Genomic DNA, 18,157 nt, shown 5'->3' on the forward strand with positions numbered 1-18,157 from the left:
GCGTGCCTCTAACTCTTGAGAGACAAATTATTCCACTATTGTAAAGACACTTCTTACAAGACTCACAACTTAGAGGACAGCACAGCACCTAGCTATCCTGCCTAGTCTAACTACTAGCACTCAACTGAACTTGCTCTCTTGTCACTCGAGTGTTTTACACATAGCACGAATCTAAGCTTCTATGCAGAATTCAACTAACAACTTTAGCTAATTCTCAAAGACAGCTTCGCCGGGGTTGTTGCATCACCTAGACAAATCTCAAGGTATGCAAATGCACAATGATATGAGTTGAAAAGGTTTTGGTGCTCAGCTCTAAGATTGACAATAACAGGGAAGACTTAGAGATATATGAGCAGTTTAGCAAATGCTAGACTCAATGGAAGAAAACAAGCAAGACTATTTTCAACAACCAAAGAGCAAGAGAGGTCTTGCTCTCTATTTATAGGCAAAGTGCATAGCTATGAGGAAGCAAGCACGTTTGCCACATCAACAAGATTCTTTTGGACTCTAGCTGCTTGTCTAGACTACTGGGACGGATAGGACCCTAGGGATCCCTCCACTCACAAGACAAAAGCTGAGAATAGACTTTCCTAGGAAAGACTAAAGCCAAAAGGATAAGACAAAAGGTTTTGGGAAAACTAGATCAGATTTAGTCAAGCATAAAGACTCTACAAAACCACTTTACCAAAGAGGACACTTAGGACAGCTGATAGCTTGGGCGGTGCATCACATGGGCAGCTGCCAACTTGGTTTTTGAATCACAAAACTCAGCTGGTTCCCAAAGGCTCAAGTTATGTGGTCACAGGTTGGTTTGCCACACCACCCTAGACTAACTTGGAGCTCAAGTACGAATAGACTAATGTTTTGCTAAAAGGTATTTGAATTTCAAACACTTAAAAACTAAAGCAAACACATTTGAATATGCACATGGTCAGACCCAGTAGATAGAACAGATACAGTAGGGGTATCCATTTAATCGGGATGGCAAGCACGGCTGCCATCCTTAGTGAATGAATGTGATGCACATGCATGAACTACCTGATGCACATGAGATCTGTCAGGTTCTTCATTCTTCACTTGAGTAGTCCTTGCTACCAGACTACAACATGTAGCATGTATCCTTGTGTTTTGATCATAAAGGGATAGCCAACAATTCTTGTACCAACAGAGAAGCCTGTCTGTAGCGGCCAGTGTAAGATTGAGGGTTTTTATCAATATTTATATGCTGTGATGGTATATGATGAAACTCTACTTTCTGTGTAATTAAATGTTATGGGACGAAGAGGACTTGAGCCGTGAAGAACTAAGAACCTGAAGCGCAGAGGGATTGCTCTCTGCATATTCAAATGCTGGTTGGCTATTATTTGTTAACTATTGTTATTTGAAATTTCCATATCTGTTAAATGTTGTATTGAGGATTAATCTATCTTGTATTTTTGTTTCTCTCAGTGTGTTTTCTCTTTTCTGGATGATCCATGCATTGCTACTATTATCGACTACAGTTGGGGACTCTTTGCTACAACATGCATGTGTTGGTAGATGCATTTTTCCAGCCAATTAAGTTAAAACTAAATGTCTCTAGAGCTAGTTTCTTGATCTGTACGTTAACTTTGCAATGGATCAAACTAGCCTTCAATTCAAGAAAATGTCCACTGGCAATGGCTTGTTCGAAACTCTGTTAAGTCCACTCCACAGTGAGGGAAACAACAAATACTAGGACTAGTAGTAATTAACAGACTAGCAGTAAGAGAGTGAAAAAGAAGAAGCCATATATACATACATTATCTTGCTATAAAATTCAGACCTCCTTCTTGCACAACTCCACACTAAATGCTCCCAAGTCCCAACACTCTCACTGGTTGGTCAGAATTGAATGTCATAGAGAAGAGAAGCCTGTCTATAGCAGCCGGTATAAGACTGAAGAGGTGATGAAGGAATCGTTTATATATAGTGCAATGGTGTACGATGAAATTTTACTTTCGATATAGAGCTAAATGTCATGGTAACTCTTCTCGAGGTGCGAGTATTTGAGCTGTGAAAAGGGTGAAATACCAAGAACCAGGGAGGCATTGCTAGCTTGCTGCATTCAAATGCTGAATCGGTTTGAACTGTTAACTTTTGTATTTTGGATTCTCCAAACTCGGTCGATGTTTAGTTGGGATCAACTTTTTGTTTCTCTCACAATGTGTTCTGTGGACTATGCATTATCATCACTTTCAGTATGAAGTCTTTGGTTTAAGGGAAAATAATGGTTGTTTTTGACTCTAACCAGATGCTGCTCTAGTCTAGACACCAAGTCTAGCTTAATTCTCCATATGAATACAGAATGTTAGAGACTGAATTTGATTTTTTATATAAACCTCTGAATGCTGCAACCTTATGTGAATTCATTTGGCCAGCTAAGTTGTAACTATAGTTCTCAGCACGCTACTAGTTTCATGATCGGTTTAAGTATTAAAGTAGTAATATTAATCCTCAAAGTTATAACATAAGTGCTTAAAGTTGTAAATTTTTTTAGTTACAACACTAATCCTAAAGTTGTAAAATGTATCCAGAAAAATAGTAATTGCGTCCATTGCCCTACCCATGAAAACTAATACATCTTTCACGCAGCCAAAAGTTTTACAATGATTCGAACAACACCTACAATACAAGAAAAAGTCAACTGGCGATGGTTAGCTTGTTCGATCCATCATCGAGTTCATTGCCTCCGGATTTAATTCTCCTCCATCGTCAAGAGTCAAAACTATGTAGTAAAGTGAAGAAGAGAAGTGATACCTCTTAATCTGCATGTGTAACAAGAGCCTAGAGGCACTAGTTCTCCGCCTCAGTCTTTGATCTTGTTTATGTTAGCGTGAGTCAGAATAGGAATATAAATATATCGTAGTTATATTGTAGATTTATTTCCGTTATATCATAGTTAGTACTTACCAAATGTATACATGTAATCTCTTATATAAACCTTCACTGTGAGATGAATAATATATTAGACAATTCATTATTCCAAATCTCATTATATTTGACTGTTTCCAGAATCCAATACCAAAACAACATTACAAGCATAATGCTTGGGCTTTAGAATGCCTACGTCCACCATTGTTGCCTGGTTAAAAACATGAGTAACCCTTTGTCAACAAGACCTGCATGATTGCATGCCCACAATAACCCAAAAATAGAGTAGCACTGTTGGGTTTATCTGTAATAAAGTAGCCAAAACTATGAAGTCTGGACTCTGGAGCACTATTATTACTACATGAAGACATCGTTTTATGATTGTTCATGGCTGCTCTAGAGTCTGGCTGTCATTCATGTGTACATGAAGCAAGGTGTTGATGTTTGCATGTTGCAACTAGAGAACGCTAGAGCTCCGACTGCAGTAACCCATGTATTAGACCAAACACTAATAAGCGCCCAAAGTATACGCATTAGCATAAGTGGGCTGTTTATTCATTTTGAGCACTACAATTATATGGTACGTGGACTTGGGTCAAATTTCATGCTTCTTCCATTTCTGTTTATGGATTCTAGGTATCTGTTTACGGATTCTAATACCTACAACTGGTATCAGAGCCCTCGATCCAAGGTGTGTCTTGGTGCTGATTAGTAGAGTGAAGAAGAGAAGCCGCACCTCTCTGCCTCTGCCTAGAGACGCTGCTTCTCCGCCTCTGTTTTTGATCTTGTTTTCAGAACACTAGGCTAAGCTCAAACCCGAAAGCTCAGATACACTGAATCAGTGAATCAGTATCCCCCAAACACTCAAGTTCAGCTCTCACTCTGAATCAGTGGAATTAGTATCGGGTAAGATTTTCTATGTTCAAATCCTCCAGATTCTGCTCATTTTTTGTTCTTCTTGTTGGTCTTACATTGAAATCCACAGGACCACAACTACCAAAGTTGATTCTGTCCGGGTTGATTCTGCTCATGTTTTGTTGTTGGTCTTGCATAGGGTATAACATGTGGATTCTGAATTAATTTACTCCATTCTGATTTTCCATCAAAATATTTACCACCAATAGTCTGATTTGTGTTCATTTTGTCAGTAGGAACAGAAAACCCATCTGTTCAATGTCAAAGAAAGAGGAATAGGAGGTTGTTTTCGATCTCCTTGAAGATGTTGTAGTCAAGATTCTGTGCCGGTTGCCCGTCAAATCTCTTCTCCGGTTGACTTGTGTCTCAAAACGGCGGCATTCTATCATCTCTGACTCTAAGTTTGCTAGATCCACTTTTGAAGTTGTATCTCAGACTAGAACCCTCCGTCCACGACTCCTCTTTTCCACCTACCCTTATCACCGATCTTGGGATCCCAGATTTGAATATGAACGCTCTATATTTGAGTGTTTTGGAGACACGGATATATCTTGTTTAGAAAGAAATCCATTGTGCCAAAGTCTCACCCCTCCACCGGGGGTCTGCATCGAAAGGGTATTAGCCTCTTGCAATGGTTTGGTGGTTCTAGGCAAAACTTTGTCTGACTCTTACACAAATTTATCTGTGTGGAACCCATCAACTGGATTCTTCCGCAAAATACCTAGTCCAGAGTTTAGGTTGAAATTTGGAGCAAGTACTTACTATGTAACTATTGCTTTTGGTCATGTTATGGCCACTGATGCCTACAAACTTGTTTCTTTGTACCCATGGAGTTTACAGTTCACATATTTTCAACCAGGGATAGCTCATGGAAAGATATCAGATTTCCTCACTCCTCGTTCCCTTGTGGCGATGATGGCAAGGTTCTGTTAGTTTCAAATGGAGCAATTCATTGGGTCTGTACTGGGATTCCAGAAGCTATATCTGCTTTTGATTTGGTAAGCGAAGAGTTCCGTCAATTGCCATTGCCTCGTGGCCTGAATGGAAGAAGGATATGGACTCAGGTTCTTGTAGGAGGACACCTTTGTGTACGGTCACACGATGAGTTTTGGGTGATGAAAGAGTATAGGGTCCCTGAATCTTGGGTTAAAATGTTTCAGTTTAGTGTGGTTGATTTACCAAATGTGTTTGGTTTAGTGGATGGTTGGGTTCCTGCTTTTGTTACAGAAGGCAGTACAGTTGTGATGCTCCATGGCAAGGAGTTGGCCAGGATTAAATGTCATAGAGAAGGGAAGCCTGTATATATGTACTGGCCGGTATAAGATTAAGTGTGTGCAAAAGGATTCCTGTCTATCTTCTGTGACGGTATATGATGAAACTTTACTTTCGTTATAGACTTATAGGCTATAGCTAAATGTTAAGGTAACCACAAGGTATGAGGACTTGAGCCGTGAAAAGCTAAGAACCAGAGATTTAAGAAGGATTGCTCTCTGCATTCAAATGCTGATTTGGCTTTTATCTGTTAACTATTGCTATCTGGAATCTCCACGTTTAATCGATGTTTGAATTTTTATTGAGGATCAATGTATTTTGTATTTCTGTTTTGTTTCTTATAAGAAAATTAAACCCGAGAATATAGGATTATACAAGGATTACTTACCTTGTGGAACAAGGAAATCATTATCTTCTTATAACAATTTAGCAAGTTTTTTCGCTATATAGAGTCTAATAGTGGTATCAAACCCACAAACAATTTCTAACAATACCTCTACATTGCAGCGAACCACACTTGTGTTTTTATCAATCTCAATGTCGAAGAAGGCAAGGGTGGTGGTTTTTGATCTCCCTGAAGATGTTGTAGTCAACATTCTGTGCCGGTTGCCGGTCAAATCTTTGATCCGATTCACTTGTGTCTCGAAACGGTGGCGTTCGATTATCATCTCTGACTCTCAGTTTGCCACATCCACTTTTCAACTTGCATCTCAGACTACAACCCTACGTCAACGACTTCTCCTCTCTTGTGATCGAGATTATATTCCCTGTCGATTCCAGTGTATCGGAGACTTGGACATGCCTTGTTTTGGAGGAAGTTCCTTGGTCCAAAGTCTCACCCTCCCGCCGGAGGTCAAAACAGAAAGGGTAATGCTGGCCTCATGCAACGGTTTGGTGGTTCTAGTTGAAAGATTGGAAAGCATTTACACTAATAATTTGTTTTTTTGGAACCCATCAACCGGATTCTACCGCAAAATACCTAGTCCAGAAAATTCGATGATGACAAAATTAGGAAGTTACACATGGTCTGTATCTTGTGGTTTTGGTAATGTTATGGCCGCTGATGAGTACAAACTTGTTTTCTTTGATCCCTCAGATTCTGCCGTGCACATATTTTCGACCAGGGATAGCAAATGGAAAGTTATCAAATTTGCTCCTCATTCGTTATTCCCTGAACATGATGGCAGGCCTCTTTTAGTTTCAAATGGAGCATGTCATTGGGTCAGTAATGGGGTTCCGGAACCAGCTGTCTATGCTTTTGATTTGAAAGGGGAGGAGTTCCGTCAATTGCCATTGCCTCTTCTTGCTTTGATGCCAGAACCAGATTTCTTGCCTGCGAAACAGATAGCTACTCAGGTTCTCAGAGAAGGATGCCTTTGTGTATCGTCTCGGAACTGGCATGGAAACGTTGAATTTTGGGAGATGAAAGAGTATGGGGTCCCTGAATCTTGGGTTAAACTTTTTCATTTCAGTGTGCAAGATTTACCAGATGTTTTTGCTTCAGCAAATGTTTGGTTTCCTGTTTTGGTTACAGAATGCGGTACAGTTGTGATCAGCATTTTCTCTGATATTTTCAGTTTATATGGCAATAGAGAGTTGGTCAGAATTAAATGTCAAAGAGATGAGAAGCCTGTCTGTAGCGGCCGGATTGGGTTTATGTATAAATTTGCTATGACAATAATATATGATGAAACTCTACTTTCAGTGTAACTAAATGTTATGGGATGAGGCATGAGGACTTGAACCGTGAATAACTAAGAACCAAAGCGCAGATGGATTGCTCTCTGCATTCATATTTTTCTGGATGATGACTTTCGGTCAGTATGAAGACTTTTGTATATTCATAATGTTTGCTGCTACTTAGGCTAAGTTTGAACTATATTTCATTTTAGTGTACAAGATTTACAAGATGTTTTTGCTTCAACCATATGGTTGGATTCCTGTTTCGGTTAGGCGGAACAGTTGTGATCAACCTCTATGGCCAAAAGTTCTATGGCGACAGAGAGTTGGTCAGAATTTAATGTCATAGAGAAGAGAAGCCTGTCTATAGCGGCCGGTGTAAGATTGAGGGAGGTATATATATGATGAAACTCTACTTTCGGTGTAAATATATGTTATTGTGACGGAGGACTTGAGCCGTGAAGAATTAAGAACTAGAAGCGCATAGGGATTACCGTCTGCATTCATATGTTTATAAGTTAACTATGGAAATTTCTCCACAATATTCATCCATGTTTAATTGAGGATCAATCTTTTTTGTATTTCTGTTTGTGTTTTCAGGTCTATGCATTATTATTACTTTCAGTATGAAGACTTTGGTGTTATGGGTGTTTCAGACTCTAGGCATCTGTTGTTCTAGTTGTAGACATCATGTCTAGTTTAATTCTCCTTATATGGTTATACTGGATTTCAGTCTCATTGAATTTGATTTTTTTCTGGGTGCATTTTACTATTTACGTCTGAGTTTGATTACTGTTCATTTCATAAGTTTTGCTACAACATATGTCAAGTATATGCATTTTGCCAGCCTAAGTTATAACTACATTTCTCTGTAGTTTCTTGATCTGTTTAAATTCGAATGTTCATACCTGAGTCTGAGTGCATATGTATGAAATCCTACTCACGCTATCTTTCGGCAGCCGGAAACTTTACAATGGATCAAACAATCCTTCAATCCATTGTAAGGTCCACGTACTCTTTCCAGAATTCATTCTCCTCTATTGTCAAGGCTTTTTAGGTTGAGAATGAAAGTGGTTAAGGGTAACATCAGACTTCGTTTCTGAGTAGGATACTAAGATATTCCACTTGACCTTGGCCGTTGGTCTTTCTGAAGAAATAGTTGCTGATATGAAGATTGTTACAACTTCTCCTGTAGTTTAGTCGATTATTATCGTCATCCGGTTCTTCGATTATGGACGTATAAGAAGATCTACGTTTCTGTTTCGCATACTTCTTATTCCTTAATACAAACAAGGTCTTGATCTTACCTCATCTTTGCAGTTTTGTGTGGTCGATTTACCAAATGTGTTTGCTTCAGTGTATGGTTGGATTCCTGCTTTTGTTACAGAGGGCGGTACAGTTGTGATGCTCCTTGGCAAAGAGTTGGTCAGGATTGAATGTCGTAGAGAAGGGAAGCCTGTATGTAGTGGCCGGTGTAAGATTGAGAGTGAAAAGGGGTGGGTTTGATGCTGCTGTGACGGTATATGATGAGACTCTACTTTCGGTAAGCTAAATGTTATGGTAACTGTAAGGTATGAGGACTTGAGCCGTGAAAAACAAAGGACAAGAAATTAAGAAGGATTGCTCTCTGCATTCAAATGCTGGTTTCGCTTTTATCTATTGCAATTTGGAATCTCCAGTATAACCGATGTCTTCATTTTTATCCAGGATCAATGTGATATCTGGCCGATGCATTATTATTACTTTCAGTATGATTATTTCGGTTTTATTGTGGTTTTAGACTCTAGCCATATGTTGTTCTAGCTAGTCTCCAGAAGTTAAAGCTTGGCATCAGGTTTGCTCTACCTTATGTTAGACTTACGTTATTGGTTAAGCATATACGGTGGTTCACCTGTGTTTCTGTTATCATTTCTGACAATCAACTAGCATCATAACAGAGGACCCTTGATGGTCTCTGCGTACCATTTTGAAGGACTGCCTATGATGAGATATTGATACTATTTGAATCATTTGAAATTAATTCTTAGTAGTAATACTCTCAAATTCCCAACGGGTAAGTTTATCTTTGTCAAATGTTTCAGATTCAGATTCTGCACATTTTGTTCTTCTTATATTGATATCCACAACTACCAACATACTCAAATGGGTTGAATTCAATTTCATTCTATTTGGAGATTTTTCCTCATATTTTGTTCTTGACCCATGTATGTAACAATTGCAATGATACAAAACCAGGGAGAGTAAAGTTTCTCAGTTCAAATTTGGAAGTAACGGTCTAAAGTTGGAAAACAAAACCATATATGTGACTTCACTACGCAAGTTCACAGCTTTTTCAGCTGTTTTACTAGTTAAATATGCAAACTTTTATCCTAATATATCTTGTTGGTTGCAGCAGTTTTTAGTTGGGAATTGCTGTGTCCATGTTGACATTCTTTGATCTCCCTGAAGATGTTGTGGTGAAGATTCTGTGTAAGTTGCCGGCAACGGCGGAGGCAGCTAAGGACGAGTGGGGGCCCGTGCCCCCAATAAAATTTAGACAAATGATCGGTTTGATGTGTTTGTGCCCCCACAAGATTGCTCCCAACAACAAAAAATGTGGTGAAGTCCTCCTAACAGCCTTACGATTTGGATATTTTAATTTTAAGTCAGAGAATTTCTAATGTGTTGGCACAACAATAGCCACATTTTAGAATAAAAAAATTATTTATTTTGACCATACATTAATCATTAGTTATTTTATGTTTGATTTTTTTTTTTTTTGCCACCATAGGTAAATCTCTTCTCCCTCCGTCACTGGTTGCAGGTGAAATTTTCGATCCAGTTCTGATATCGCCCCAAAAGTATATGCAATTGCTAGTTAAGAAGTAACAATATTTCTCCAATTCTGATCAGTAAAGTGAAGAAGAGAAGCCATACCTCTGTGCCTGTGTTTGCCATAACAAGAGCCTAGAGGCAGTAGTTCTCCGCCACTGTTTTGATCTTGTTTGGTTACTGGGCTAAGCCCAAACCCCAAAGCCCAAATATACTGAATCAGTGAGTTAATATCTCCCAAACCCTCAAGTTCAGCTCTCACACTCCAGCCGGAACTCCTAGCTCGCTTCTTCATCTACAGCCTCCCATATCGGGTAAGTTTTTCTTTGTCTCCAGATTCTGCTCATATTTCGCTGTTGATCACATACATAGATTGGTGTGAGGACTTGAGCCGTGAAAATAAAGAACCATTTTTTATCAATCTCAATGTCGTCCAAGGAGGGAGAAGTGGTGGTTTTCGATCTCCCTGAAGACATTGTACTCAACATTCTGTGCCGGTTGCCGGTGAAATCTCTGATCAGGTTCACTTGTGTCTCGAAACGGTGGCTTTCGATCATCATCTCTGACTCTCAGTTTGCCAGAACCACTTTTCAGCTTGCATCTCAGAATAGAACCCTCCGTCAACGACTCCTCCTCTGCACCAACCCTGATCATGAAGATAATGGTCCCCCTAGATTTCAATGTCTAGGAAATTTGCGCGTGCCTCGTTTCGGCGGAAACTCAATGGTCCAAAGTCTCAGCCTAACGCCGGAGGTCGAAACCGCAAGGGTAATGCTGGCCTCTTGCAACGGTTTGGTGGTTCTAGGCCAAAGACTGCGTAGCTTTTTCACGAATTTGTCACTGTGGAACCCATCAACTGGATTTCATCGCAAAATACCTAGTCCAGTGTTTTCGATGAAAGAAGGAACAAACAGTAGCTCTGTGGCTTATGGTTTTGGTCATGTCATGGCCACTGATGAGTACAAACTTGTTTTCTTTGAACTCTTAGATCTTGCAGTGCACATATTTTCAACCCGGGATATGTCATGGAAAGTTATCAGAGCTCCTCACTCGTCGTTCCCTGGATATGGCATGTCTATATTTACTCCTCGTTCATCAGTCCCGGAATATAATGGCGTGCCTCTTTTAGTTTCGAATGGAGCATGTCATTGGGTCAGGAATTGGGTTCCGGAACCAGCTATCTATGCTTTTGATCTGGCAGAGGAGGAGTTCAGCAAATTGTCATTGCCTCTTGCTTTGATGCCAGAATTACCAAATGGCTTGTATGCGAGACAGATATATACTCAGGTTCTCAGAGAAGGATGCCTTTGTGTATGGACTTGGAACTGTTATGGATATGCTGAATTCTGGGAGATGAAAGAGTATGGGGTCCCTGAATCTTGGGTTAAACTGTTTCATTTCAGTGTGCGCGATTTACCAGATATTTTTGTCTCAACAATTGGTTGGACTCCTGTTCTGGTCACAGAAGGCGGTACAGTTGTGTTCGACCTCTATGACAAGAAGTTCTATGGCGACAGAGAGTTGGTGAGAGTTAAATGTCATAGAGAAGATAAGCCTGTCTGTAGCGGCCGGTGTAAGATTGAGGGTGCAATAGAGGGTTTGGCTGAATATGCTGTGATGGTATATGATGAAACTCTACTTTCTGTGTAACTAAATGTTATAGCACAAGGCATGATGACTTGAGCCGTGAAGAACTAAGAAGCAGAAACGCATAGGGATTGGCCCTCTGCATTCAAATGCTGGTTCTTCACATTTGATCCATGTTTAACTGACGATCAATCTATTTTTGTCTTTTTGTTTCTCTTGATGTGTTTTCTGGACGATGCATTATGATTAACTTTCAGTATGAAGACTTTGGTGTTATGGTTGTTTTAGACTCTAGCCATATGTTGTTTTAGTGCAGACATCAAGTCAAGCTTATTATTCTCCTTATACCGGATTCGGACTGATTGAATGTGATTTTTTCTGGTTGCATTTGTCTATATATATCTGAGTTTGATTAGTGTTCATTTCATGATATTTGCTACAGCATATATCAAGCATATGCATTTTGCCCGCCTCAGTTATTACTACGTTTTTCTGTAGTTCCCTGATTTGTTTAGATTCGAATGTTCAAACTAGAGTGCATATGTATGAAATCCTACTCGTTCCATCTTTCTGTACCCAGAAACTTGACAATGGATCGAAGAAGCCTTCAGTCCATTGTAAAGTCCACTGGGGATGGTTTGTTCTATCCATTGTTTTGTTTTTTTTTCTTTTTTTGAAAGGAGGGCTGGTGCGGCTGCCTTCAAGTCTTAATTAATGAAATTGTCGAATACAAGTGGCTGCCCTCTAATTCAATTTGCTAACCTTTTTTGTTATGCGAGATTCATTACTGTTTAATATGCTGAAGTTCTGAGTTGGGTCGTCTTTACTCTTTAGTTCAAACCAGAATTTCCTTCCCATGCCATCAAACCACTCTCATTAGTAACATCATGTTAGTGCAGGGAGCCAGGGATACAGTTTCATCTCAGGTTCTGCACACTTGGGTGGTGCCAAAGTTGCAGCCACAATTTGCGCACGACTTCGAGAGGGGCTTCGTTTAGTTTGAATGGCTCTGCAGCTTAGGCTTCATTTTAAAGATATTCTGAGTAGGAAACTAAGATATTCCACTTGACCTTTACCTTTGGTGTTCATGGTTCCTATGAAAGAGAACTCAGATACTTAATTTGACCTTGACTAATGAAGGTCCTTACCTATATATAGGAGACATGAAGATAGAAAATGGTAGGCAAAATCATAGGATGCAAAGCAATGAAGGTTAACAAAACTTCAGTCTTCAGATTCATTGATATTGTTTTGAACTTTTGATACAAACTCAACAAAGCATGAACATTGTTGCAATAATCGATCTATAGAGTTGTACTGTTAACGCATACATAATGACAGTACAATGCATCAGAATTATTATTTTTTTAACTAATTAGAGGATTAGGCGACCCATTTGGGGCAACAATAAATTCAGATGTTTCAGAAGCTCCGAGTTTACTTCTTATTTCAGAAGCTCCAAGTTTACTTCTTATTTCACAAGTACAATAATATAGTCGCAAGTTACAGAACTGGTATTACTCTGGTTTACCAGCAAGGACGCGACGCCGTTTCAGGTTGGAGGGGACAACTCCGAATCCCCTGGACTCCATGATAAGCATCTTTAAAGAAATTTTTAGTAGATAATCCGTCTGCAAAGAGAGATTCGCACAAAACTAAGATTATAGATGAAGCTATAACACATTTCAATACAAAGAGGGAGTTGTAAAACAAACAGTAGCACAACATGCTAGTGAAATACATATCATAAAGTGTATGTAGCATATAACTATAAAAACCCAAAGAGTCATGGAAGTACCCGGCTTGATGCATTAGCATACACCCTTTCCTCAAACCATGCAGCAATTGCATATAGTTCATGTAACCCCTCCAGGCCTGCGAAGGGGAGATGCCTCTTCAACGTATCAAATCTTTACATGCAATACATGTAGCAAGTCAGTGACCATGTAGAAATCCGGCCAGTTGATTCAATACTGATATATGATTCAATGTTAGTATTTTCAATACATCCGGCCAGTTGAATATTGATCTGTAGTTCTGTACAAACAATATGAATCATCTGATTTTATCATACAATTACTCGTTTTCTGCTATAAATCCATTATATCCCGCAAGCTGCACTCTTTCGGTTAGTGCCTTAGTGATTGAGCTAGATTGCCATGTTCAACAAACTATGACACAACAGTCTCTGATACAAAAAGCTACTGGAAGAGAACCATCTCCTACTAGTATTGGAACTTCCCACATACACACTCTTATGGGATGAACCAAGTAACATACTTTTAGAAAAACAGATGCCCTTCAAAACCTAGTTTGCCGTTGTTCATGACACAAAGAGAGTTAAAATGTAGAAAAAGAAACAGAACAAGTGTTATGTATATCTATACATTAGACTGATTAGAGTGCTCTTATGTTTATTAAGATGAAAATTTAGGATCCTCAGAGCTATGGAAATACAAGGGTTGTAAGCAGCAGAATGAATACTTTTCTCAAATTTTCGTCTAATTCCTCTTCATATCAGATAAATTGAGATGCCTAATCAGTACATCCAATCATTACATGTTATAAGTAAATGATCATCAAGCTATACATTGAAAAACTTAAAACAGCAAGATAAATTCTTAGTAAACAATGTACATATTTTTTATTTTCTTACATTCCAAACATACTTACATCTTGTTGACAATTCTTTGCCTTGCATCTGGCATTAAGTACATCCTCCAATCGCCGGCGTCATTCAAGGCTTCTGCAGCCTGTGGAGGCCTCTGATCACTGTTGATTTCAGCATCAAGGACATGATGCCGTTCCTGGTTGGACGGGGGACTGGTTGCTGCGTTCTTGGCCTCCATGGTAAGCATCTTAATAGAAATACGTCGTAGATAATCCGACTAGAAAAAAAAAAAAAAAAAAAAAAAAACTAAAAGATTGTATAACGGAAACAATAGTACGCCATTAATACAAGGAGAGTTGAATAATAAACAGGAGCACACTATACAAGCGAAATACATATCACAATGAATAAGTAGCATACAGTTTATTGTGAACCGAAGAGTCATGGAAGTACCTGGCTTGATGCAGCAGCATATACCTTTTCCTCAAACCTTGCAGCAATTCTATGTGGTTCATGTAACCCCTCTTGGCCTGAGAAGGGGAGATGCCTCTTCAACGTATCAATTCTTTACATGCAATACATGTAGCAAAGGGTTATATATATCTTCACATTAGAGTGCTCTTATGTTTAACATGAAAATTTAGCATTTTCTTTTTTCTTTTTTCTTTTTTGAGAACGACATGAAAATTTAGCTTGGATCCTAAGAGCTATGGAAATACAAGGGCTGTAAGCAGCAGAATGAATCTTTTTCTCAATTTTTCGTCTAATTCCTCTTCATATCATAGAAACTGAGATGCCTAATCAATACATCCAATCATTACATGTTATAAGTTAATGATCATCAAGGTATAGAAATACTTAAACAGAAATGATAAATTCTTAGTAAACAATGTATTTATTATTTTCTTACATTCCAAACATACTTACATCTTGTTGACAATTCTTTGCCTTGCATCTGGCATTAAGTACAGCCTCCAATCGCCGGCTACATTCGAGGCTTCTCCAGCCTGTGAAGGCCTCTGATCACTGTTGATATTGGCATCCATCCAAATCTAAAAAACAAAACTACCAAAGATGAATTTCAAAACCAGATAAAAACTCCAAGAATAATCAGAACCAAGAGTAAATCAAATCATCTCGATACTTAATTGGATCATCATGACTGATATTGTTACGTAAGATAGTGTGAGGAAGATCCGAAGATACAGGTTGACTGACTCAAAGGATGACTTATAGAATTGTGCTGTGGAGTTTACTATCTTCTTGGTCACCTTTATAGAAAATGAACCAGCATTTTTTTTAACCAATTCTATTATCATAGAATGAGCGTAGGATTATTGGATTATACAAGGATTACTTACCTTTTGGCACAAGGATTGTATTTATATCATTCTCAACAAGTTAGCAATTTTTTCGCTATATAAATAGTGTTATATGGAAAACCCTAAAGGCTATATATATATATATATATATATATATATATCGTTGCAGTGAACCTACGCCTGTGTTTTTTTCGATCTCAATGACGACTAAGGAGGCGGAAGTGGTGGTTTTCGATCTCCCTGAAGATATTGCAGTCAACATTCTGCGCCGGTTGCCGGTCAAATCTTTGATCAGGTTCACTTGCGTCTCGAAACGGTGGCGTTCTATTATCCTCTCCGACTCTCAGTTGGCCAGTATTAGTTCCACTTTTCACCTTACATCTCATCAGACCAGAACCCTCCGTCGTCAACGACTCCTCCTCTGCAGTGTTGGAGATAATAATCGTCCCTCTAGATTTCATTGTCTAGGAAACTTGCGCGCGCCTCGTTTCGGAGGGAACTCATTGCTCCAAAGCCTCACCCTCCCGCCGGAGGTCGAAACCGCAAGGGTAATGCTAGCCTCTTATAATGGTTTGGTGGTTTTAGGTGAACGATCACATGGATTCTTCATTAACTTGTCGATGTGGAACCCATCAACTGGATTCTTCCGCAAGATTCCTAGTCCAGTGTTTTCGATGAGAGAGGGAAGAAAAAACAGTAGCTCTGTGGCTTGTGGTTTTGGTCATGTTATGGCCACTGATGAGTACAAACTTGTTTTCTTTGAACCGTTGGATCTTGCAGTGCACATATTTTCAACCAGGGATAGCTCATGGAAAGTTATCGGAGCTCCTGACTCGTCGTTCCCTGGATATGGCATGTCTATATTTACTCCTCGTTCATCATTCCCGGAATATAATGGCGTGCCTCTTTTAGTTTCGAATGGAGCATGTCATTGGGTCAGGAATTGGGTTCCGGAACCAGCTATCTATGCTTTTGATTTGGCAGAGGAGGAGTTCCGCAAATTGCCATTGCCTCTTGCTTTGATGCCAGAATTACCAAATGGCTTATATGCGAGACAGATATATACTCAGGTTCTCAGAGAAGGATGCCTTTGTGTATGGACTTGGAACTGTTATGGATATGCTGAATTCTGGGAGATGAAAGAGTATGGGGTCCCTGAATCTTGGGTTAAACTGTTTCATTTCAGTGTGTTCGATTTACCAGATATTTTTGTCTCAACAATTGGTTGGACTCCTGTTCTGGTCACAGAAGGCGGTACAGTTGTGTTCGACCTCTATGGCAAGAAGTTCTATGGCGACAGAGAGTTGGTGAGAGTTAAATGTCATAGAGAAGAAAAGCCTGTCTGTAGCGGCCGGTGTAAGATTGAGGGTGTAATAGAGGGTTTGGCTGAATATGCTGTGATGGTATATGATGAAACTCTACTTTCTGTATAACTAAATGTTATAGCACAAGGCATGAGGACTTGAGCCGTGAAGAACTAAGAAGCAGAAATGCATAAGGATTGGCCCTCTGCATTCAAATGCTGGTTCTTCACATTTGATCCATGTTTAACTGAGGATCAATATTCTATTTTTGTCTTTTTGTTTCTCTCGATGTGTTTTCTGGACGATGCATTATGATTAACTTTCAGTATGAAGAGTTGAAGACTTCGGTGTTATGGTTGTTTTAGACTCTAGCCATATGTTGTTCTAGTGCAGACATCAAGTCAAGCTTAATTATTTTCCTTATACCGGATTTCAGACTGACTGAATGTGATTTTTTCTGGTTGCATTTGTCTATATATATCTGAGTTTGATTAGTGTTCATTTCATGATATTTACTACAGCATATATCAAGCATATGCATTTAGCCCGCCTAAGTTATTACTACGTTTCTTTGTAGTTCCCTGATTTGTTTAGATTCGAATGTTCGTACCAGAGTGCATATGTATGAAATCCTACTCATTCCATCTTTCTGCAGCCAGAAACTTGACAATGGATCGAACAAGCCTTCAATCTATTGTAAAGTTCACTGGGGACGGCTGGTTCTATCCATTGTTGAGTCCACTATTTCCAGATTCATTCTCCTCCATTGTCAAGGCTTTGTAGGTTGAGAATGAAAATGGTTGAGGGTAGCGTCAAAACTTCGTTTCTTGACCTTTTCTGTTAGTCTGCGATCTGATTTCAAGCTGTTGATATGGAGAAAGTAGAATTGCTCATGATGCTTTTCTTCTCTCACCTCTAGTGTATTCAACCCAGTTAGCTTATATCTTTACATCATTATAAATTGCAAGTTAATACTTTTATAGGGATATGGCCAATTGAAGTTTGTTCTTATATTTCTATTACTTGCTGGCAATTTAGCCTTTTGATTCCCATGTTTTGTTTTCAAGTTGTTGGCCCTTATTTAGTCTGAGATTAAGAAGTTGGTTCATTTCAAGTGTAGAAGTTGAAGCTCTGCCTTCTAATATCAAGCGGCTGCTCACTAATTCAATCTGCAACCTTTTTTGTAATGCTAGATTCATTACTGTTTAATGCTAAAGTTCATGAGTTGGGTCTTTACTCTTTAGTTCAAACCAGAATTTCCTTCCCATGCCATCAAACCACTCTCATTAGTAACATCATGTTAGTGCAGCGAGCCAGGGATACAGTTTCATCTCAGGATCTGCACACTTGGGTGGCGCCAAGGTTGCAGCCACAATTTGCGCACGACTTAGAGAGGGGCTTCGTTTAGGTTGAATGGCTCTGCAGCTTAGGCTTCATTTTTAGATGTTCTGAGTAGGAAACAAAGATATTCCACTTGACCTTTACCTTTGGTGTTCTAGGTCCCCATGAAAGAGAACTCAGATATTCAAATTGACCTTGACCAATGAAGGTCATTACCTATATATACAGGCCGGATGTGAAGCGGACGTCCGCACTCGGCTTAAAGTGCGGACCTCCATCCGTTCTCCACCATCCGGCGCCGGTGACGGCGCGCCTCCACCCCAGAACACTCCAGCAGCGTTCTCGACCACTTTCCCTCCGCGGCGAGTCCGTTCTTTTTCAGTTTTCCGGCGAGATCACCCAAAACTTCAAACAAGATCAAT

The 18,157-nt window shown here is 39.4% G+C and overlaps 4 protein-coding genes across 5 annotated transcripts; all 4 read left to right on the forward strand.

Moving 5' to 3' along the window:
* The first annotated feature begins 3,632 nt into the window (after positions 1–3,632).
* Positions 3,633–5,173, forward strand: LOC101303495 (F-box/kelch-repeat protein At3g06240-like). Of its 2 annotated transcripts, XM_004294870.1 has the most exons (3): positions 3,633–3,798; positions 3,878–3,947; positions 4,041–5,173. In XM_004294870.1, exon 3 carries the CDS (start codon positions 4,635–4,637, stop codon positions 5,127–5,129), a length of 495 nt encoding a protein of 164 aa, XP_004294918.1. In that variant the 5' UTR covers positions 3,633–3,798; positions 3,878–3,947; positions 4,041–4,634; the 3' UTR covers positions 5,130–5,173. The 2 variants fall into 2 exon arrangements, with proteins under 2 accessions (XP_004294918.1, XP_004294917.1); XM_004294869.1 differs by lacking the exon at positions 3,878–3,947.
* A 443-nt stretch (positions 5,174–5,616) lies between these two features.
* Positions 5,617–8,265, forward strand: LOC101295504 (F-box protein At3g07870-like). The gene is made up of 2 exons (XM_004296085.1): positions 5,617–6,678; positions 8,080–8,265. Exons 1-2 carry the CDS (start codon positions 5,617–5,619, stop codon positions 8,263–8,265), a joined length of 1,248 nt encoding a protein of 415 aa, XP_004296133.1.
* A 1,731-nt stretch (positions 8,266–9,996) lies between these two features.
* Positions 9,997–11,220, forward strand: LOC101295795 (F-box protein CPR30-like). The gene has a single exon (XM_004296086.1). It carries the CDS (start codon positions 9,997–9,999, stop codon positions 11,218–11,220), a length of 1,224 nt encoding a protein of 407 aa, XP_004296134.1.
* A 4,070-nt stretch (positions 11,221–15,290) lies between these two features.
* On the forward strand, positions 15,291–16,523 carry LOC101296083 (F-box protein CPR30-like). Its single transcript, XM_004296087.1, has one exon. The coding sequence runs from the start codon at positions 15,291–15,293 to the stop codon at positions 16,521–16,523; it is 1,233 nt and encodes a 410-aa protein (XP_004296135.1).
* Positions 16,524–18,157: the final 1,634 nt, after the last annotated feature.

Source organism: Fragaria vesca, linkage group LG3, assembly GCF_000184155.1.
Source record: "Fragaria vesca subsp. vesca linkage group LG3, FraVesHawaii_1.0, whole genome shotgun sequence".
In the NCBI taxonomy this organism is placed as follows: Eukaryota; Viridiplantae; Streptophyta; class Magnoliopsida; order Rosales; family Rosaceae; genus Fragaria; species Fragaria vesca.

Excerpts from the sequence above, each read along its gene's own strand:
- LOC101303495 (XM_004294870.1), top strand. The coding sequence starts at position 4,635 with ATGGAGTTTACAGTTCACATATTTTCAACCAGGGATAGCTCATGGAAA.
- LOC101295504 (XM_004296085.1), top strand. The coding sequence starts at position 5,617 with ATGTCGAAGAAGGCAAGGGTGGTGGTTTTTGATCTCCCTGAAGATGTT. Across the intron at positions 6,679-8,079 it reads TATATGGCAATAGAGAGTTG|TTTTGTGTGGTCGATTTACC; the intron begins GTCAGAATTAAA and ends TCATCTTTGCAG.
- LOC101295795 (XM_004296086.1), top strand. The coding sequence starts at position 9,997 with ATGTCGTCCAAGGAGGGAGAAGTGGTGGTTTTCGATCTCCCTGAAGAC.
- LOC101296083 (XM_004296087.1), top strand. The coding sequence starts at position 15,291 with ATGACGACTAAGGAGGCGGAAGTGGTGGTTTTCGATCTCCCTGAAGAT.